At 44.9% G+C, this 16985-nt stretch overlaps 1 protein-coding gene across 4 annotated transcripts in view; it reads left to right on the top strand.

Moving 5' to 3' along the window:
- The window catches only part of CCDC87 (coiled-coil domain containing 87), a 513138-nt gene that overhangs the window by 285705 nt on the left and 210448 nt on the right, over window positions 1–16985 (top strand). For all 4 annotated transcript variants that reach the window (XM_029599749.1, XM_029599748.1, XM_029599751.1 and 1 more), the window contains one exon: window positions 6682–6817. In XM_029599749.1, the coding sequence (XP_029455609.1) occupies window positions 6682–6817 (136 nt within the window). The remainder of the gene's footprint in view (window positions 1–6681; window positions 6818–16985) is intronic.

Genomic DNA, 16985 nt, shown 5'->3' with positions numbered 1-16985 from the left:
TTCATCGCGGCAGGAGCCGCCCTTCTGGCTTGCTTCCTCGTGGCTGGTAGGCCACTGTTACCGCCGCCTTCCGCGGCCCGGAGGCCACTCATCGTGCTCCTCTTCACCACGGCGGGAGCCACGGACTTCAGCGTCATCTTCACGGTCGCAGGCCACAATCCCCGGGCCTGCCTGGCGACCAGAGTGCTTCTGTTTTCTCCTACAGCGGCGGGAGCTGCTGCCGACATCAGGGCCTGCTTCTCAACCCAGCCTTGCTTCTTCTCCGTCGACATCGGTGCATGGCCGCTGCACACGGTCCTGCACAGCTTCCTGTTCCTGCTCCTAGGTGCGCGGCCGCGCCTCCTTGCAAGATTTAAAGGGCCCACGGCCGGATATGCCCTGGGCCCCAGCTAAGGACTGTTTCCTGTGCCAGCCCTATACAAGGGCTGCTCCTGCATTTCAGCTTCGCCTTGCATCTGAGTTACTTCTCTCCTGGAGATTCCTGTCTTCCAGTGCTCCGTCAGGTCTCTGTTCATTGTTGGAGCTCCATGTCTCATCTGCTTCCTGTGTTCCATGTCTTCGTCTCCTGAGGTCCCTCGTCCAGGCTTCCTGCTGTCTCGCTTCCCGATGTCTCGCTTCCTGACGTTCCACTCTTCCTGATGTCTCCGAGGTTCTGCCCTCCTTCGACATTCCAAGTTCTCCTGGATCCGCCAGCTCCTGTGGCCCTCCAGACGACACTTTGCTCCATCATTGGAGTCTTGACACAGCTGGATCCGGTTCCTGTGTTTCCGAGTCCTCCTGGATCCGCCAGATCGTTTGGCCCTCCAGATGACACCTTGCTCCATCATTGGAGTCTCGTCGCAGCTGGATCCGTTTCTTGTGTTCAAGAGACTTCTTGACCTGCCAGCCCCTGTGGTTCTCTGGATGACACCGGCTCCGTCATTGGAATCTCACCTCAGCTGGATTCCCTTCCGGCGCTCATCCCGGTCTCCGCGTGGTCCGTGGCCAGCCTCCTCAGGTTGTGTAGGCGCACAGTGGGAAAGGGTGGTCCGTGACAGCCCATTGGGTGGTCCGTGACAGCTCATTGGGTCCTCCCTGATAGACAGTGGCAATGTCTACCTTCCCAGCTTCTTGTCTCATCCAAGAGTCTTCCAAGTTCCCCGTCTCGTCGAGAGTCTTCCAAGATCCTCATCCACCTCCAGTGTCTTCACATCATGAGTCTTCTATGTCACAAGGCCTCTGTCTGCCCTCATCCTCGGTCCGGCCTGCTGCTTCATGCCGATCCTAAGCAGAAGGTCCGAAAGGGCTAGGAACGGTCGGAGGACTGTTCATATACCAACATCTCATTGTTGGCTCCTGAAGCATGCAGGTCTGACAGAGGGTCAGACCTTGTCTTCGCCCATGCTGGGACATGCCACCAACTCTCGGTTTGATCCTGGATTCATCTGGGATCGGGCCGAGGCCCAAGGATACACTAAAACTCCTCAGCTGGGAATGCACCCTAGCGTTCCCGATCTGTAACAGAATGCAAGGCCTGCCTAGGCCGCCCGAAATGTAACAGAATGCCAGGCCTGCCTAGGCCGCCAAAAATGTAAGAGAATGCAAGGCCTTCCTTGGTTGTTTGAAATGTAACAGAATGCAGTGCCTTCCTTGGCCGCCCAAAATGTAACAGAATGCAAGGCCTGCCTAGGCCGCCCGAAATGTAAGAGAATGCAAGGCCTTCCTTGGCCGTCTGAAAAGTAACACTTATGATTTAACTACTCTGAACAATTTTGTATCATCTGCAAATTTGATTACCTCACTCGTTGTATTTCTTTCCAGATCATTTATAAATATATTGAAAAGTAAGGGTCCCAATACAGATCCCTGAGGCACTCCACTGCCCACTCCCTTCCACTGAGAAAATTGTCCATTTAATCCTATTCTCTGTTTCCTGTCTTTTAGCCAGTTTGTAATCCACGAAAGGACATCGCCACCTATCCCATGACTTTTTACTTTTCCTAGAAGCCTCTCATGAGGAACATTGTCAAACACCTTCTGAAAATCCAAGTACACTACATCTACCGGTTCACCTTTGTCCACATGTTTATTAACTCCTTCAAAAAAGTGAAGCAGATTTGTGAGGCAAGACTTGCCTTGGGTAAAACCATGCTGACTTTGTTCCATTAAACCATGTCTTTCTATATGTTCTGTGATTTTGATGTTTAGAGCACTTTCCACTATTTTTCCTGGCACTGAAGTCAGGCTAACCGGTCTGGAATTTCCTGGATCGCCCCTGGAGCCCTTTTTAAATATTGGGGTTACATTGGCTATCTTCCAGTCTTCAGGTACAATGGATGCTTTTAATGATAGGTTACAAATTTTTACTAATAGGGCTGAAATTTCATTTTTTAGTTCCTTCAGAACTCTGGGGTGTATACCATCCGGTCCAGGTGATTTACTACTCTTCAGTTTGTCAATCAGGTCTACCACATCTTATAGGTTCACCGTGATTTGGTTCAGTCCATCTGAATCATTACCCATGAAAATCTTCTCCAGTACGGGTACCTCCCCAACATCCTCTTCACTAAACACCGAAGCAAAGAAATCATTTAATCTTTCCACGATGGACTTATCTTCTCTAAGTGCTCCTTTAACCCCTCGATCATCTAACGGTCCAACTGATTCCCTCACAGGCTTTCTGCTTCGGATATATTTTAAAAAGTTTTTACTGTGAGTTTTTGCCTCTACGGCCAACTTCTTTTCAAATTCTCTCTTAGCCTGTCTTATCAATGTCTTAAATTTAACTTGCCAACGCTTATGCATTATCCTATTTTCTTCTGTTGGTTCCTTCTTCCAATTTTTGAATGAAGATCTTTTGGCTAAAATAGCTTCTTTCACCTCCCCTTTTAACCATGCCAATAATCATTTTGCCTTCTTTCCACCTTTCTTAATGTGTGGAATACATCTAGACTGTGCTTCTAGAATGGTATTTTTTTAACAATGACCACACCTCTTGCACACTTTTTACTTTTGTAGCTGCTCCTTTCAGTTTTTTTCTATTTTTCTCATTTTATCAAAGTTTCCCTTTTGAAAGTTTAGCACGAGAGCCATGGGTTTGCTTACTATCCCTCTTCCAGTCATTAATTCAAATTTGATCATATTATGATCACTATTGCCAAGCGGCCCCACTACCGTTATCTCTCTCACCAAATCCTGTACTCCACTGAGATTTAGATCTAAAATTGCTCCCTCTCTCGTCGGTTGTTGAACCAATTGTTCCATAAAGCTATCATTTATTCCATCCAGGAACTGCATCTCTCTAGCGTGTCCCAATGATACATTTACCCAGTCAATATTGGGGTAATTGAAATCTCCCATTATTACCACACTACCAATTTGGTTAGCTTCCCTAATTTCTCTTAGCATTTCACTGTCAGTCTCAACATCTTGACCAGGTGGACGGTAGTATACTCCTATCACTATAGTCTTTCTACCCATAAAGATTCAATTGTGTATTTAGTCTCATGCAGGATGTTTATCCTGTTGGACTCTATGCCATCCCAGACATAAAGCGCCACACGCCTCCCGGGTGCTTCTCTCTGTCATTGCGATATACTTTGTACCCCGGTATAGCACTGTCCCATTGGTTGTCCTCCTTCCATCATGTCTATGAGATGCCAATTAAGTATATGTCATCATTCACTGCTATACGTTCTAATTCTCCCATCTTACTTCTTAGACTTCTGGCATTAGCATACAAACATTTCAAAGTTTGTTTTTTGTTTGTATTGTCATTCTGCTTTTTAATTGATGGGGATAAGTTAGAATTTTTTAGCTCAGGTGAGTTTTTAGTTACAGTCACTTGGACTACTTTTCTTATTATTGGAACCTCACTGTCGGGATGCCCTAATTCTAATGCATCATTAGTATCCTTTGAAGATACCTCTCTCCGAGCCATGCGCTGCTGAGCGACTGTCGGCTTTCCCCTTAGAACAGCTTTTAAACTAGAACAATCTCCTTTTTGAAGGTTAGCACCAGCAGCCTGGTTCCACCCTGGTTAAGGTGGAACCCATTCTTTCAGAAGAGACTTCTCCTTCCCCAAAAGGTTCCCCAGTTCCTAACAAAACTGAATCCCTATTCCTTGCCCCATCGTCTCATCTACGCATTGAGACTCCGGAGCTCTGCCTGCCTCTGGTGACCTGCGCGTGGAACAGGGAGTATTTCAGAGAATGCTACCCTGGAGGTTCTGGATTTAAGCTTTCTACCTAAGAGCCTAAATTTGGCTTCCAGAACCTCCCTCACACATTTTCCTTTGTTGTTGGTGCCCACATGTACCACGACAGCCAGCTCCTCCCCAGCACTGTCTAAAATCCTATCTAGGTGACGCGTGAGGTCCGCCACCTTCGCACCAGGTAGACATGTTACCAGGCGATCCTCACACCCACCAGCCACCCAGCTGTCTATTCCTAATAATCGAATCACCAACTATGACGGCCGACCTAACCCTTCCCTCCTGGGCTGTAGGCCTTGGGGAGATATCCTCGGTGCGAAAGGACAATGCATCACCTGGAGAGCAGGTCCTTGCTACAGGATCCTTTCCTGCTGCACCAGGTTGATGCTCTCCAATCATGAGACCTTCTTCCTCCAAGGCAGCACCAGGGCTGCCAGTCTGTAGTTGGGACTTGACTATGTCCCTGAAGGTCACATCTATATACCTCTCTGTCTGCCTCAGCTCCTCCAAGTCTGCCACTCTAGCCTCCAGAGATTGGACTCATTCTCTGAGAGCCAGGAGCTCTTTGCATCGCATTCACATGTACAACTTCTCACCGGCAGGTAAACAATCATACATGTGACACTCGATGCAAAAGACTGGGAAGCCCCCCTCTTGCTGCTAGACTGCTGCCTTCATCTCAGTTTTGTTCAGTTCCTAGTTAAGGTTTAGGTTGCTATGGGAGTAGGAATGTGTCTAATTAACGCCCTTTAAATGTATTAGTGAATTCACTATATGTCTGGTAGTGGCCTGCAGGGGACTGATCAAACCCTCAATAAAGTTTTTGTTGTTGTTGTTGTTTTTTTTTTGTTTTGTTTTTTTTGTGAAAGTGGCACCTGCCTATAAATTAAAGGATGAGCTAGGGGTGGGTGGGCGAGGGGTGGGAGTGTTGGGAAATACAAAAAGTCTAACTTCAGTTAGTCAGCCAGAGTGACTCACTGCTCTCTTGATTAACAAATGTTGGTACCTATTCAAACCAAATCACACTACCTCAACACCTGAACTGAACTGAACTTTTCAACCTTTTTACTTAGCTATACACTGCTCCTAGCTTATTTCTAGCTTCTGGCTACTTTTTTTTTTTAAATACAAACACTCAGTTCTGCTTACTAGCTGCCTTACAGACTTTTAAAAATAAACACACTAATTACTGCTTACTAGCTGCCTTACTGATTGACTATTTAAAAATACAAACAATCTAACTTGTTTATTTGCTACTTACTGACTATTAAAAGCACAAACACACTAAATAATATTCCCAAATAGTTAACTTTGCCCCAGTACTTTTAAAAAAGACAATGTCACAGGCAAAACTTACTGATTCCTTTCAGCCACCAGCAAGGTGATCCTCTCCTCTCAGTGCTCCCACTGGAATGTGGCAGCACGCACAAATCCCAGTAGTTATGCACATGACCAGGCTGTGCGCATGCCGAGCACATTTTATAAATGGCCTAGTACGTGCAGAAGTGTTGGCAGAGCCAAAGGGGGTGGGCCTGGGGTGGGGTCTGGGCAGGCTGGAGGGCAAGGCGGGAGCCAGCCAGGAATGAATGAAGTAAGTTAAAAATTATTTTGCGTAGTTAGGGTGGATTTAGTGATTGGGGAGGAGAGGGGAAAAGGGAGGAAGGTTAGGTAGGGGGTTAGGGAAGTTCCCTAACTGGGGTAGGGCTATTCGCGACACTGCATTTTTTTCAAAAATTCCCCCCGCCCAAGCGCGCGACTGGGCACCTGTGCACACATGCGTACGCTGATACAAAATCGGGCACACATGTGCACTCGGGCATCAGATTTTATAACATGTGCACGCGCTGAGAACCGTGTGCACATGGACATGTGCGCCCAAGTTTTAAAATCTAGCTTTATATGTTTGTTTCAATAATATGCTATTGTGGTTATATGCTTTCTAGTAGTGATGTTTTTAAAATGCAACAAAAATTTGTCTTGCACAATTTTGCTGCTTGTTACTTCTAATGGGATGTGGGTGAATGACAAAGTGGACTGGGGAACCTCTGTCTGAGAGAAGTCTTATATATACCTGGCTTACTGACATCCAAAAGTAGTGCTAAATTTGTATTATTTTAAATTTTTTGCCTAGTAAATCTTTGTCTTGCTGTTTCTATTTTTTGTGGATTAAGGGTAGTAATATTAATATTCAAAACCAACCAACTGTTAAACCCATAACCAAATTATTGCTAGCAACATTTTTGCAGAGTGAGTAGCCTTCTTGATAATTCAGACAATGCTGCTTGAACATGCTTTGCTTTTGGACTTGGCCATACACCCCCCCCCCCCCCCCCCACACACCCACCCCCTCCACCGTGAAGCAGAGAGCGATGTTGCATTTGCTTCAAGGTTAATTGGTTAGGCGTAATAGCTGCTGCTCCTTGTAGGTTACCCAAGGTTTTCCTTATTATTATTTAATTTGTCATGATATTTCATTTTATTTGCATTAGTTTGCTTAAACTACCTGGGATTTCACAGAAGGAATCAATTATTCCAACTCAAAGTCAACAAAGTATCACTTCTTGGCAGCTCTGGTGGAAGAAAACATTGAAATCTGATGATTATTTAAAATATGCAGCCACACAGGTAGGTATGTTATTTTTTCTTATCAAGCTTTATTTAGTTAGATTTTGGTTACGCATAGGGGCCAGTAGAGTAATATCTACAGGACCGCTTTAACTACTTAAGAGGCTCTGGGCAAACTTTTGGGGATGGGCATCCTTTTATTTTTTCCATATTGATTATCACCCTTGCAAGCTCCTTCTTCACTCCCACTCCATAATCTGATGCTGCTGGCCCACTGAAGCAGATGTTCTCCTCTGTACCAGTTGACAAGAGGACAACTGTATGTCACGTCCTCCAATCAGCTCGTATGTACCAACACAAGGACACATACTTTCTTCTGGCCTGTTGATACATGCATGCCTCTAACTTCTTTCAGCTTGTTTGGGCCCATGAAAGTATGGTGTGAGATGTCTTCCTCCTCCTGACTTGCGTAGGTTGGTGTAAGTATGGTGTTAAGGGTCTTCCACTATGTGCAGTGCTGGTGCAAAGTATTGCATCCGTCGGTCACAGACGGCTGCGACCGCTCTGCCTTACCTCTTTTCTTCCCTTTTCCTCCTCCTTGGGCAAGATGGCTGTCTCCAGTGCCGAGTGCCGAAACCCTCGGCGTCTCCAACTCAGCATGGGTGTTCCAGTCCGCCATGCTACTTCCCGTGGCCTCCTAGGGAGCGCTCGCACACTTTGCCTATGCTCAAATACATGTCATGGCAGGAACTTCGTGGGCGTCCCCACCAAATGACATCAATACCTCTGGGTATTTAAGCCTCCACAACGCTTACCACCTTTGAGTTAGCAATGACTTTGGTTCAATTTTCTCTGACTGCTCTAAGCTGCTCACTTAGATGCCTCGCTATCCCTCTGGGGACCTCGCTTCTCACGAAGCTCTAGATGCCTGCTCCTCGGGGTCTCTCACTTCCAACTACCCTCCGGGGCTTCTCCTAATTAAGACAACCGCTCCTCGGGGGTCTTTCTCTTTTCTTATTTCAGGATTGAGCAATCAGGTACTCGCTCCTCGAGGGCCTACCGGTTTATGTATCCTGCACCTCGGACCTTCGGTCCCACCAACTTCACCACCAGGAAGATGCCTGCACCTCGCTCCTGTGAGTACCACTACGATCCAGTGCTCCAACTCCACCCACCAGGCTTGGCGTTGCCCGCACCGCGGGTTGCTAGCTATCCACGATATCTGGGTGAGACCTCTACAGCAGAGACTGTTGAACGTATAGGCACCTTGCGGACATCAGTGCCTTACCTTCCTGCATCTATCTACAGCAGTACAATAAAGCTTTCCATCTCTAGTGTCTGCTCTTTGAGAACAGCCTATCACTGTGGTTCCCCACGGGGCCCCTCCCCATGGGAGGAGTCATCTCCACAGCGACCAAGTGTCCACACTGCCCCAAACACAACAGATTGCTAACTCCATGGACTTGGCTCAGCTCGCGGCCGTGCACACCATTGCTGGCCTAGCCCAGCGGATCACAGAACAACAAAAGTCTTTGGAGAGCCTAGCTACTGCCTTCAATCAGTTCTATGCTCAACTGAATTCTTCATCCACAAAAGAGATTCTACACCAAGTGGGCACTTCAATCCTATAACAAACTCCTTGGTGATAAATTTTTCAATAGAATATTCACTGATAAACAATTCAATTTTTGTATATATATATTTTTTAATTTTTAAAAAATTTTTTTTGTAGGAGATGGGAATGGTTTCATATGTTGTATACGGCAACCCCCTCGGTGCCTTTAACTCTTTTAATCATAAACACATCCTCCAACCTCCATGTTTTATTTTAATCTTAACAAATTTAAAAAGATTTTTTGAGAATTGAATTTCAGTGAAAAATCACTTTCTTTGTATATTATTAGTTAATACTGACTTTTTCACTTTTCTTCTCTCTGTCGATGTACTATTAAATATTTATTACGAGCCGTCAGTAATGGCTAGTTTGTACTTAGCTTTGAATGGATACGTGAATTAATCCCGAATTGCGCAAGTTTCGACATAAAAATGTCTTCATCAGGGTTCATTCATGTCCTTTTTCTTTTTTCAAAGACTCTCCGTCCATTGTATTCTCCGGTGCTCAAACAAGCCTCCGTTTAACGCTCTTCCTGACGGCGTTCTACGTTACTCAACTTCCGGTCACAATTTAAAACCCTTCCTGGATACCAATTAGTTTCAAATTGTTAAATTAAAGAGAACCAATCTAGCTGATCATTTAATCCTGCAGGTTGTTCTGATCTCAATCTAAAAATCCATGCCTGCTCACGGTAATTTAACAAAGATTGATTGTACTGTTTGTCCTCTAAGCTATCTATTACTGTCCATTGCAACTGTGCAAATGTATGATTTTGTTCCATACAATGTTGTACAATAGGAGCGGATACTGTAGCATTATTAATGCGAGATTGATGTTCTGCTATTCGTATCTTGATGGTTCTCTTTGTACTACCAACATATACCTTCGGACAAGGACAAACTATAATATATATGACTGATTTAGAAGTACAATCGGTCACCTTTTTTCTGTATATTTGATATCTCGTAACTGGGTCCGTCCAAACATTCCCTTCGATGGTATTGTGACATACTGAGCGCTGCCCACATTTATTGTGGGACCCTTCAATGACATTCTCTCTTTTGTTGTTATTTAACTGCTTTGCATGCACTACTTGATCTCTCACATTTCTTCCTCTTTTGGTCACAATGAGTGGTTCTTCTGCAAACACATTATGAAGAGCTACTATGTGCCAATGTCTTTTAATAGAGGACCGAATAACTGTTGTGGATACACTTTGGGGCAAAATGCATACTAGTTGTTTTTCTTCTTTGGCGGGTCTATATTGAAGTAGGGATTCCCTCTCACTATATCGAGCCCTCTTATAGGCTTTACGTACAACTCCTCTCGGATATCCTCTTTCAATAAATCTTTTGCTGAGCACCTCAGCCTGAATATTAAATTCTGCTAAAGTGGCACAAATACGATGGATTCGAAAGAATTGGGACACTGGAAGGCCTCGTTTAAACCCCACTGGGTGATGACTTTCATAACGAAGTAAATTGTTTCGGTCCGTCGGTTTTCTGTTCACTGTAGTGTGTATGGCATCTTCTTTAATTTCTATGGAGACATCCAAATATGAGATTCTCTTTTTGTTGCTGACATGAGTGAATTTCAAATGTTCATCAACAGTATTAATCCATATTATGAATTTATCCAATTGTTCCTCTGTTCCTTGCCAGACAAAGAAAATGTCGTCAATGAATCGGTGCCAATGGTTGATATAACACCACCATTCTGATGAATATACATTTTTAGCCTCGAAGTTAGCCACATAAATGTTGGCCACCGTTGGTGCCAACGATGATCCCATAGGGATTCCATGTTCCTGGTGATATATAGTGTCTTTAAATGCAAAATAGTTGTTAAATAGTACTAGCTCAGTTAATGTCACAAGGAAATGTTTGGGTATCCTCCCAAAACCATTGTGTTCCGTTATCTCCTGTATTACCACTTCCAAAGCCGATTGCTGTGGTATCTGGGTATACAAGGATTGTATATCCATTGTTACCAATATGGTAATGTCTGGTGTAACAACCACATTTTTCAATATATTTAAAAAATGTATGGTGTCCTTAAGATACGAAGGTTTGTTTTGTACAATTGGTACAAATTGAACCGAGAATACCTTTAATATATGCTGTACCCAAGATCCATAAAAATTTGTTAAATCCGCCTATCAGACCCATCGTTTCCCTCAATGGATCTATATTGGAACCCCCGGCTATTTTCATTGACAAACATTTGCAACAAATTGTACAAAACAAACCTTCGTATCTTAAGGACACCATACATTTTTTAAATATATTGAAAAATCTGGTTGTTACACCAGACATTACCATATTGGTAACAATGGATATACAATCCTTGTATACCCAGATACCACAGCAATCGGCTTTGGAAGTGGTAATACAGGAGATAACGGAACACAATGGTTTTGGGAGGATACCCAAACATTTCCTTGTGACATTAACTGAGCTAGTACTATTTAACAACTATTTTGCATTTAAAGACACTATATATCACCAGGAACATGGAATCCCTATGGGATCATCGTTGGCACCAACGGTGGCCAACATTTATGTGGCTAACTTCGAGGCTAAAAATGTATATTCATCAGAATGGTGGTGTTATATCAACCATTGGCACCGATTCATTGACAACATTTTCTTTGTATGGCAAGGAACAGAGGAACAATTGGATAAATTCATAATATGGATTAATACTGTTGATGAATATTTGAAATTCACTCATGTCAGCAACAAAAAGAGAATCTCATATTTGGTTGTCTCCATAAAAATTAAAGAAGATGCCATACACACTACAGTGAACAGAAAACCGACGGACCGAAACAATTTACTTCGTTATGAAAGTCATCACCCAGTGGGGTTTAAACGAGGCCTTCCAGTGTCCCAATTCTTTCGAATCCGTCGTATTTGTGCCACTTTAGCAGAAATTAATATTCAGGCTGAGATGCTCAGCAAAAGATTTATTGAAAGAGGATATCCGAGAGGAGTTGTACGTAAAGCCTATAAGAGGGCTCGATATAGTGAGAGGGAATCCCTACTTCAATATAGACCCGCCAAAGAAGAAAAACAACTAGTATGCATTTTGCCCCAAAGTGTATCCACAACAGTTATTCGGTCCTCTATTAAAAGACTATGGCACATAGTAGCTCTTCATAATGTGTTTGCAGAAGAACCACTCATTGTGACCAAAAGAGGAAGAAATGTGAGAGATCAAGTAGTGCATGCAAAGCAGTTAAATAACAACAAAAGAGAGAATGTCATTGAAGGGTTCCACAATAAATGTGGGCAGTGCTCAGTATGTCACAATACCATCGAAGGGAATGTTTGGACGGACCCAGTTACGAGATATCAAATATACAGAAAAAAGGTGACCGATTGTACTTCTAAATCAGTCATATATATTATAGTTTGTCCTTGTCCGAAGGTATATGTTGGTCGTACAAAGAGAACCATCAAGATACGAATAACAGAACATTGATCTCGCATTAATAATGCTACGGTTTCCGCTCCTATTGTACAACATTGTATGGAACAAAATCATACATTTGCACAGTTGCAATGGACAGTAATAGATAGCTTAGAGGACAAACAGTACAATCAATCTTTGTTAAATTACCGTGAGCAGGCATGGATTTTTAGATTGAGATCAGAACAACCTGCAGGATTAAATGATCAGCTAGATTGGTTCTCTTTAATTAACAATTTGAAACTAATTGGTATCCAGGAAGGGTTTTAAATTGTGACCGGAAGTTGAGTAACGTAGAATGCCGTCAGGAAGAGCGTTAAACGGAGGCTTGTTTGAGCACCGGAGAATACAATGGACGGAGAGTCTTTGAAAAAAGAAAAAGGACATGAATGAACCCTGATGAAGACATTTTTATGTCGAAACTTGCGCAAGTCGGGATTAATTCACGTATTCATTCAAAGCTAAGTACAAACTAGCCATTACTGATGGCTTGTAATAAATATTTAATAGTACATCGTACAGAGAGAAGAAAAGTGAAAAAGTCAGTATTAACTAATAATATACAAAGAAAGTGATTTTTCACTGAAATTCAATTCTCAAAAAATCTTTTTAAATTTGTTAAGATTAAAATAAAACATGGAGGTTGGAGGATGTGTTTATGATTAAAAGAGTTAAAGGCACCGAGGGGGTTGCCATATACAACATATGAAACCATTCCCATCTCCTACAAAAATTTTTTTAAAAAAATTAAAAAATATATATATACAAAAATTGAATTGTTTATCAGTGAATATTCTATTGAAAATTTTATCACCAAGGAGTTTGTTTTAGGATTCAACTGAATTCTTCAGCAACTCTTGTGAAAGAATTGCTTTCTCCAGTGTTAACTCTCAAAATCACTGTACCCTTATCTATGCCTACCCGCTTTACGGGTGAAGCAAAGATGTGTAGAGGGTAGGGATGTGAATCGTTTTTTGACGATTTAAAATATCGTCCGATATATTTTAAATCGTCAAAAATCGTTAGGGCCACGATACAATACCAATTCCCCCGATTTATCGTTAAAAAATCGTAAATCGGGGGAAGGGGGAGGGCAGGAAAACCGGCACACTAAAACCCCCTAAAACCCACCCCGACCCTTTAAATTAAATCCCCCGCCCCCCCGAACCCCCCCCCCCAAATGCTTTAAATTACCTGGGGATCCAGCGGTGGTCCAGAACGGCGGCGGACCGGAACGGCCCCCTCAATTGAATCCTTTTGTCTTCAGCCGGCGCCATTTTGCAAAATGGCCGCCGCAAAATGGCTGCGGCCATAGACAAAAATGATTCGACGCAGGAGGTCGTTCCGGACCCCCGCTGGACTTTTGGCAAGTCTTGTGGGGGTCAGGAGGCCCCCCCAAGCTGGCCAAAAGTTTCTGGGAGTCCAGCGGGGTTCAGGAAGCGATTTCTTGCCGCGAATCTTTTTCCGTACGGAAAATGGCGCCGGCCATACGTGTATGGCCGGCGCCATTTTCCGGCGCCATTTTCCGCCATTTTCCGGCCGGCCATACACGTATGGCCGGCGCCATTTTCCGTACGGAAAACGATTCGCGGCAAGAAATCGCTTCCTGAACCCCGCTGGACTCCCAGAAACTTTTGTCCTGCTTGGGGGGGCCTCCTGACCCCCACAAGACTTGCCAAAAGTCCAGCGGGGGTCCGGAATGACCTCCTGTGTCGAATCGTTTTTGTCTATGGCCGCCGCCATTTTGCGGCGGCCATTTTGCAAAATGGCGCCGGCTGAAGACAAAAGGATTCAATTGAGGGGGCCGTTCCGGACCGCCGCCGTTCTGGACCACCGCTGGATCCCCAGGTAATTTAAAGCATTTGGGGGGGGGTTCGGGAGGGTGGGGGATTTAATTTAAATGGTCGGGGGTGGGTTTTAGGGGGTTGGCTCACGATTTTAACGATTTTTCACGATATTTTTAAAACCCAAACGGCAACAATACGATTCCCTCCCCCTCCCAGCTGAAATCGATCGTTAAGACGATCGAGGACACGATTCACATCTCTAGTAGAGGGTTCATTAATCAATGCAGCATGCATTTTTGATTACAGGCTACCCTCTTTCCCACTGAAGCTTCCAAGGTTACCTACATCATATCATTTCTAGAGGGACGAGCCTTGGCTTCGGCTTCACCGATATGGGAACGTGAAGATCCTATCCTGAATAATCTATTAGGATTTTTCAAACATTTTAAGTCTGTCTTTGATGACCCAGTTCGCCAGACTGTCGCTGGATCTGCTTTGCTCAATCTCCAGCAAGGTAATAAGCTGCTCACAGACTTCGCTATCAAGTTTAAAACTTTAGCATCCAAACTACATTGGGGCACTGGATGTCTTCGTGCCATATTCATGGAGGGCCTCAACTCTCGCTTAAAGGATGAATTAGTGGCTCATGATTTGCCCGATACCCTTGAGTCCCTGATCGAACTGGCTGGGAGAATTGACCGCCATATCCGAGACTGAACTCAGGAGGCTAAGAGTCCACGAAAGTCCATGGTGGGGGCTACCCATCCTAAACCTGTGCCTACTGCTTCCAGTCTACCGTCAACTTCCTTAGAAGAGGAAGACGCCTGCACCTCGCTCCTGTGAGTACCTCTACGATCCAGTGCTCCAACTCCACCCACCAGACTTGGCGTTGCCCACACCGCGGGTTGCTAGCTATCTAGGATATCTGGGTGAGACCTCTACACCAGAGACTGTTGAAGTATAGGCACCTTGCGGACATCAGTGCCTTACCTTCCTGCATCTATCTATAGAAGTACAATAAAGTAGGGATGTGAATCGTTTTAGGACGATTAAAATTATCGTCCGATAATTTTAATATCGTCTTAAACCGTTATGGAACACAATACAATAGAGATTCTAACGATTTATCGTTATAAATCGTTAGAATCGTGAGCCGGCACACTAAAACCCCCTAAAACCCACCCCCGACCCTTTAAATTAAATCCCCCACCCTCCCGAACCCCCCCCAAATGAGTTAAATAACCTGCGGGTCCAGCGGCGGTCCGGAACGGCAGCGGTCCGGAACGGGCTCCTGCTCCTGAATCTTGTTGTCTTCAGCCGGCGCCATTTTCCAAAATGGCGCCGAAAAATGGCGGCGGCCATAGACGAACACGATTGGACGGCAGGAGGTCCTTCCGGACCCCCGCTGGACTTTTGGCAAGTCTCGTGGGGGTCAGGAGGCCCCCCACAAGCTGGCCAAAAGTTCCTGGAGGTCCAGCGGGGGTCAGGGAGCGATTTCCCGCCGCGAATCGTTTTCGTACGGAAAATGGCGCCGGCAGGAGATCGACTGCAGGAGGTTGTTCAGCGAGGCGCCGGAACCCTCGCTGAACGACCTCCTGCAGTCGATCTCCTGCCGGCGCCATTTTCCGTACGAAAACGATTCGCGGCGGGAAATCGCTCCCTGACCCCCGCTGGACCTCCAGGAACTTTTGGCCAGCTTGTGGGGGGCCTCCTGACCCCCACGAGACTTGCCAAAAGTCCAGCGGGGGTCCGGAAGGACCTCCTGCCGTCCAATCGTGTTCGTCTATGGCCGCCGCCATTTTTCGGCGCCATTTTGGAAAATGGCGCCGGCTGAAGACAACAAGATTCAGGAGCAGGAGCCCGTTCCGGACCGCTGCCGTTCCGGACCGCCGCTGGACCCGCAGGTTATTTAACTCATTTGGGGGGGGTTCGGGAGGGTGGGGGATTTAATTTAAAGGGTCGGGGGTGGGTTTTAGGGGGTTTTAATGTGCCGGTTTTGCGATTTTTAGATTTTTCACGATTTTTCACGATTTTTCACGATATTTTACCCCCCCAAACGGCAACAATACGATTCCCTCCCCCTCCCAGCCGAAATCGATCGTTAAGACGATCGAGGACACGATTCACATCCCTACAATAAAGCTTTACATCTCCAGTGTCTGCTCTTTGAGATCAGTCTATCGCTGTGGTTCCCCATGGGGCCCCTCCCCATGGGAGGAGTCATCTCCACAGCGACCAAGGGTCCACAATGCCCCAAACACAACACAAAGTTATATGTACCCTAGGTCAGTGGTTCTCAAACCTGTCTTGGGAGACTCCCAGCCAGGCAGATTTTCACAATATCCACAATTAATATACGGTACATGAGGCAGAGCTGCATGCATTGCATACAGAAAAGTCACTCAGAACATATATAGCAAACCTGCCATACCAAAATAGCACTAACTCCCAGAACTCAAACAGCAACAATCATATTTGAAAAGACAACACAACAAAGATTCCAGCAGGTTCTAAAACACCAGTACACCTCCTATTGGAAAAATAGAACAAGTTAGACTGTTACAGATCCCTACATAAAATATACAGGCTAACAGAATACCTCACCTCAGTCACTCATGCAGAGCACAGACCCTCAATAAAGACAGAAAAAATGATCACACATTAGAAATAGAAATATGCAGAAAAAAATGAATACTTCTTTGCTCTGCTGTCCACTCAAGTTTCATCCCTAATTCGCCTGTTCCTTGCAAATAGGAGTGGATAGGAGGAAGAAGAATAGAGGAGAATTAGGTAGCAGGGTGGCTATTCTTTGCTCTGCAGGGTCTGCTCCAAGCTTATCACCTCCCCTCTTGTTTCTGAATGATAGGAGGATAGGGGCTGGATAGGTAGCAGAGTACCTCTTCTTTGCTTTGCTCTATGCTTTTTGTTCCAAGCTCCTCCTTCCCTCCTATTTTCTGTACACTGCCTGGGAGGGAGAGGTAGGAGCAGGAATCTCTGCTGCATGCTATTCAGGGCATTTGGTCAGTAGTCATTGGGACAGAGCCCTATGCACTTATGCAATGGGGACCCTTCTGTGTAGGACTTGGGGCAGCTGGCCATAGGTAAAAGTATTAAATCCAGTGTTTTTGAGACAGATAATGCCAAAACACTAAAGTGTCAATAACAGATGATTGTTACTGGCAGTGGTAATACTAGACCCAAAGGGGATTCTGATAAAGGACCCCTACCACCCCTCTCCAATTCAAGAATTTGGGTTTCTTTAGACCAATCCCACCCCCAGCATTCAATGGACCTGTGCCCTCACTAGCCTAATTTATTCCCACACTCAAGAATTTGTACCTCTATCAGCCTG

The sequence above is a fragment of the Rhinatrema bivittatum genome, chromosome 4, assembly GCF_901001135.1.
Source record: "Rhinatrema bivittatum chromosome 4, aRhiBiv1.1, whole genome shotgun sequence".
NCBI classification, from domain to species: domain Eukaryota; kingdom Metazoa; phylum Chordata; class Amphibia; order Gymnophiona; family Rhinatrematidae; genus Rhinatrema; species Rhinatrema bivittatum.
This window is presented reverse-complemented; position numbering and strand designations above follow the sequence as displayed.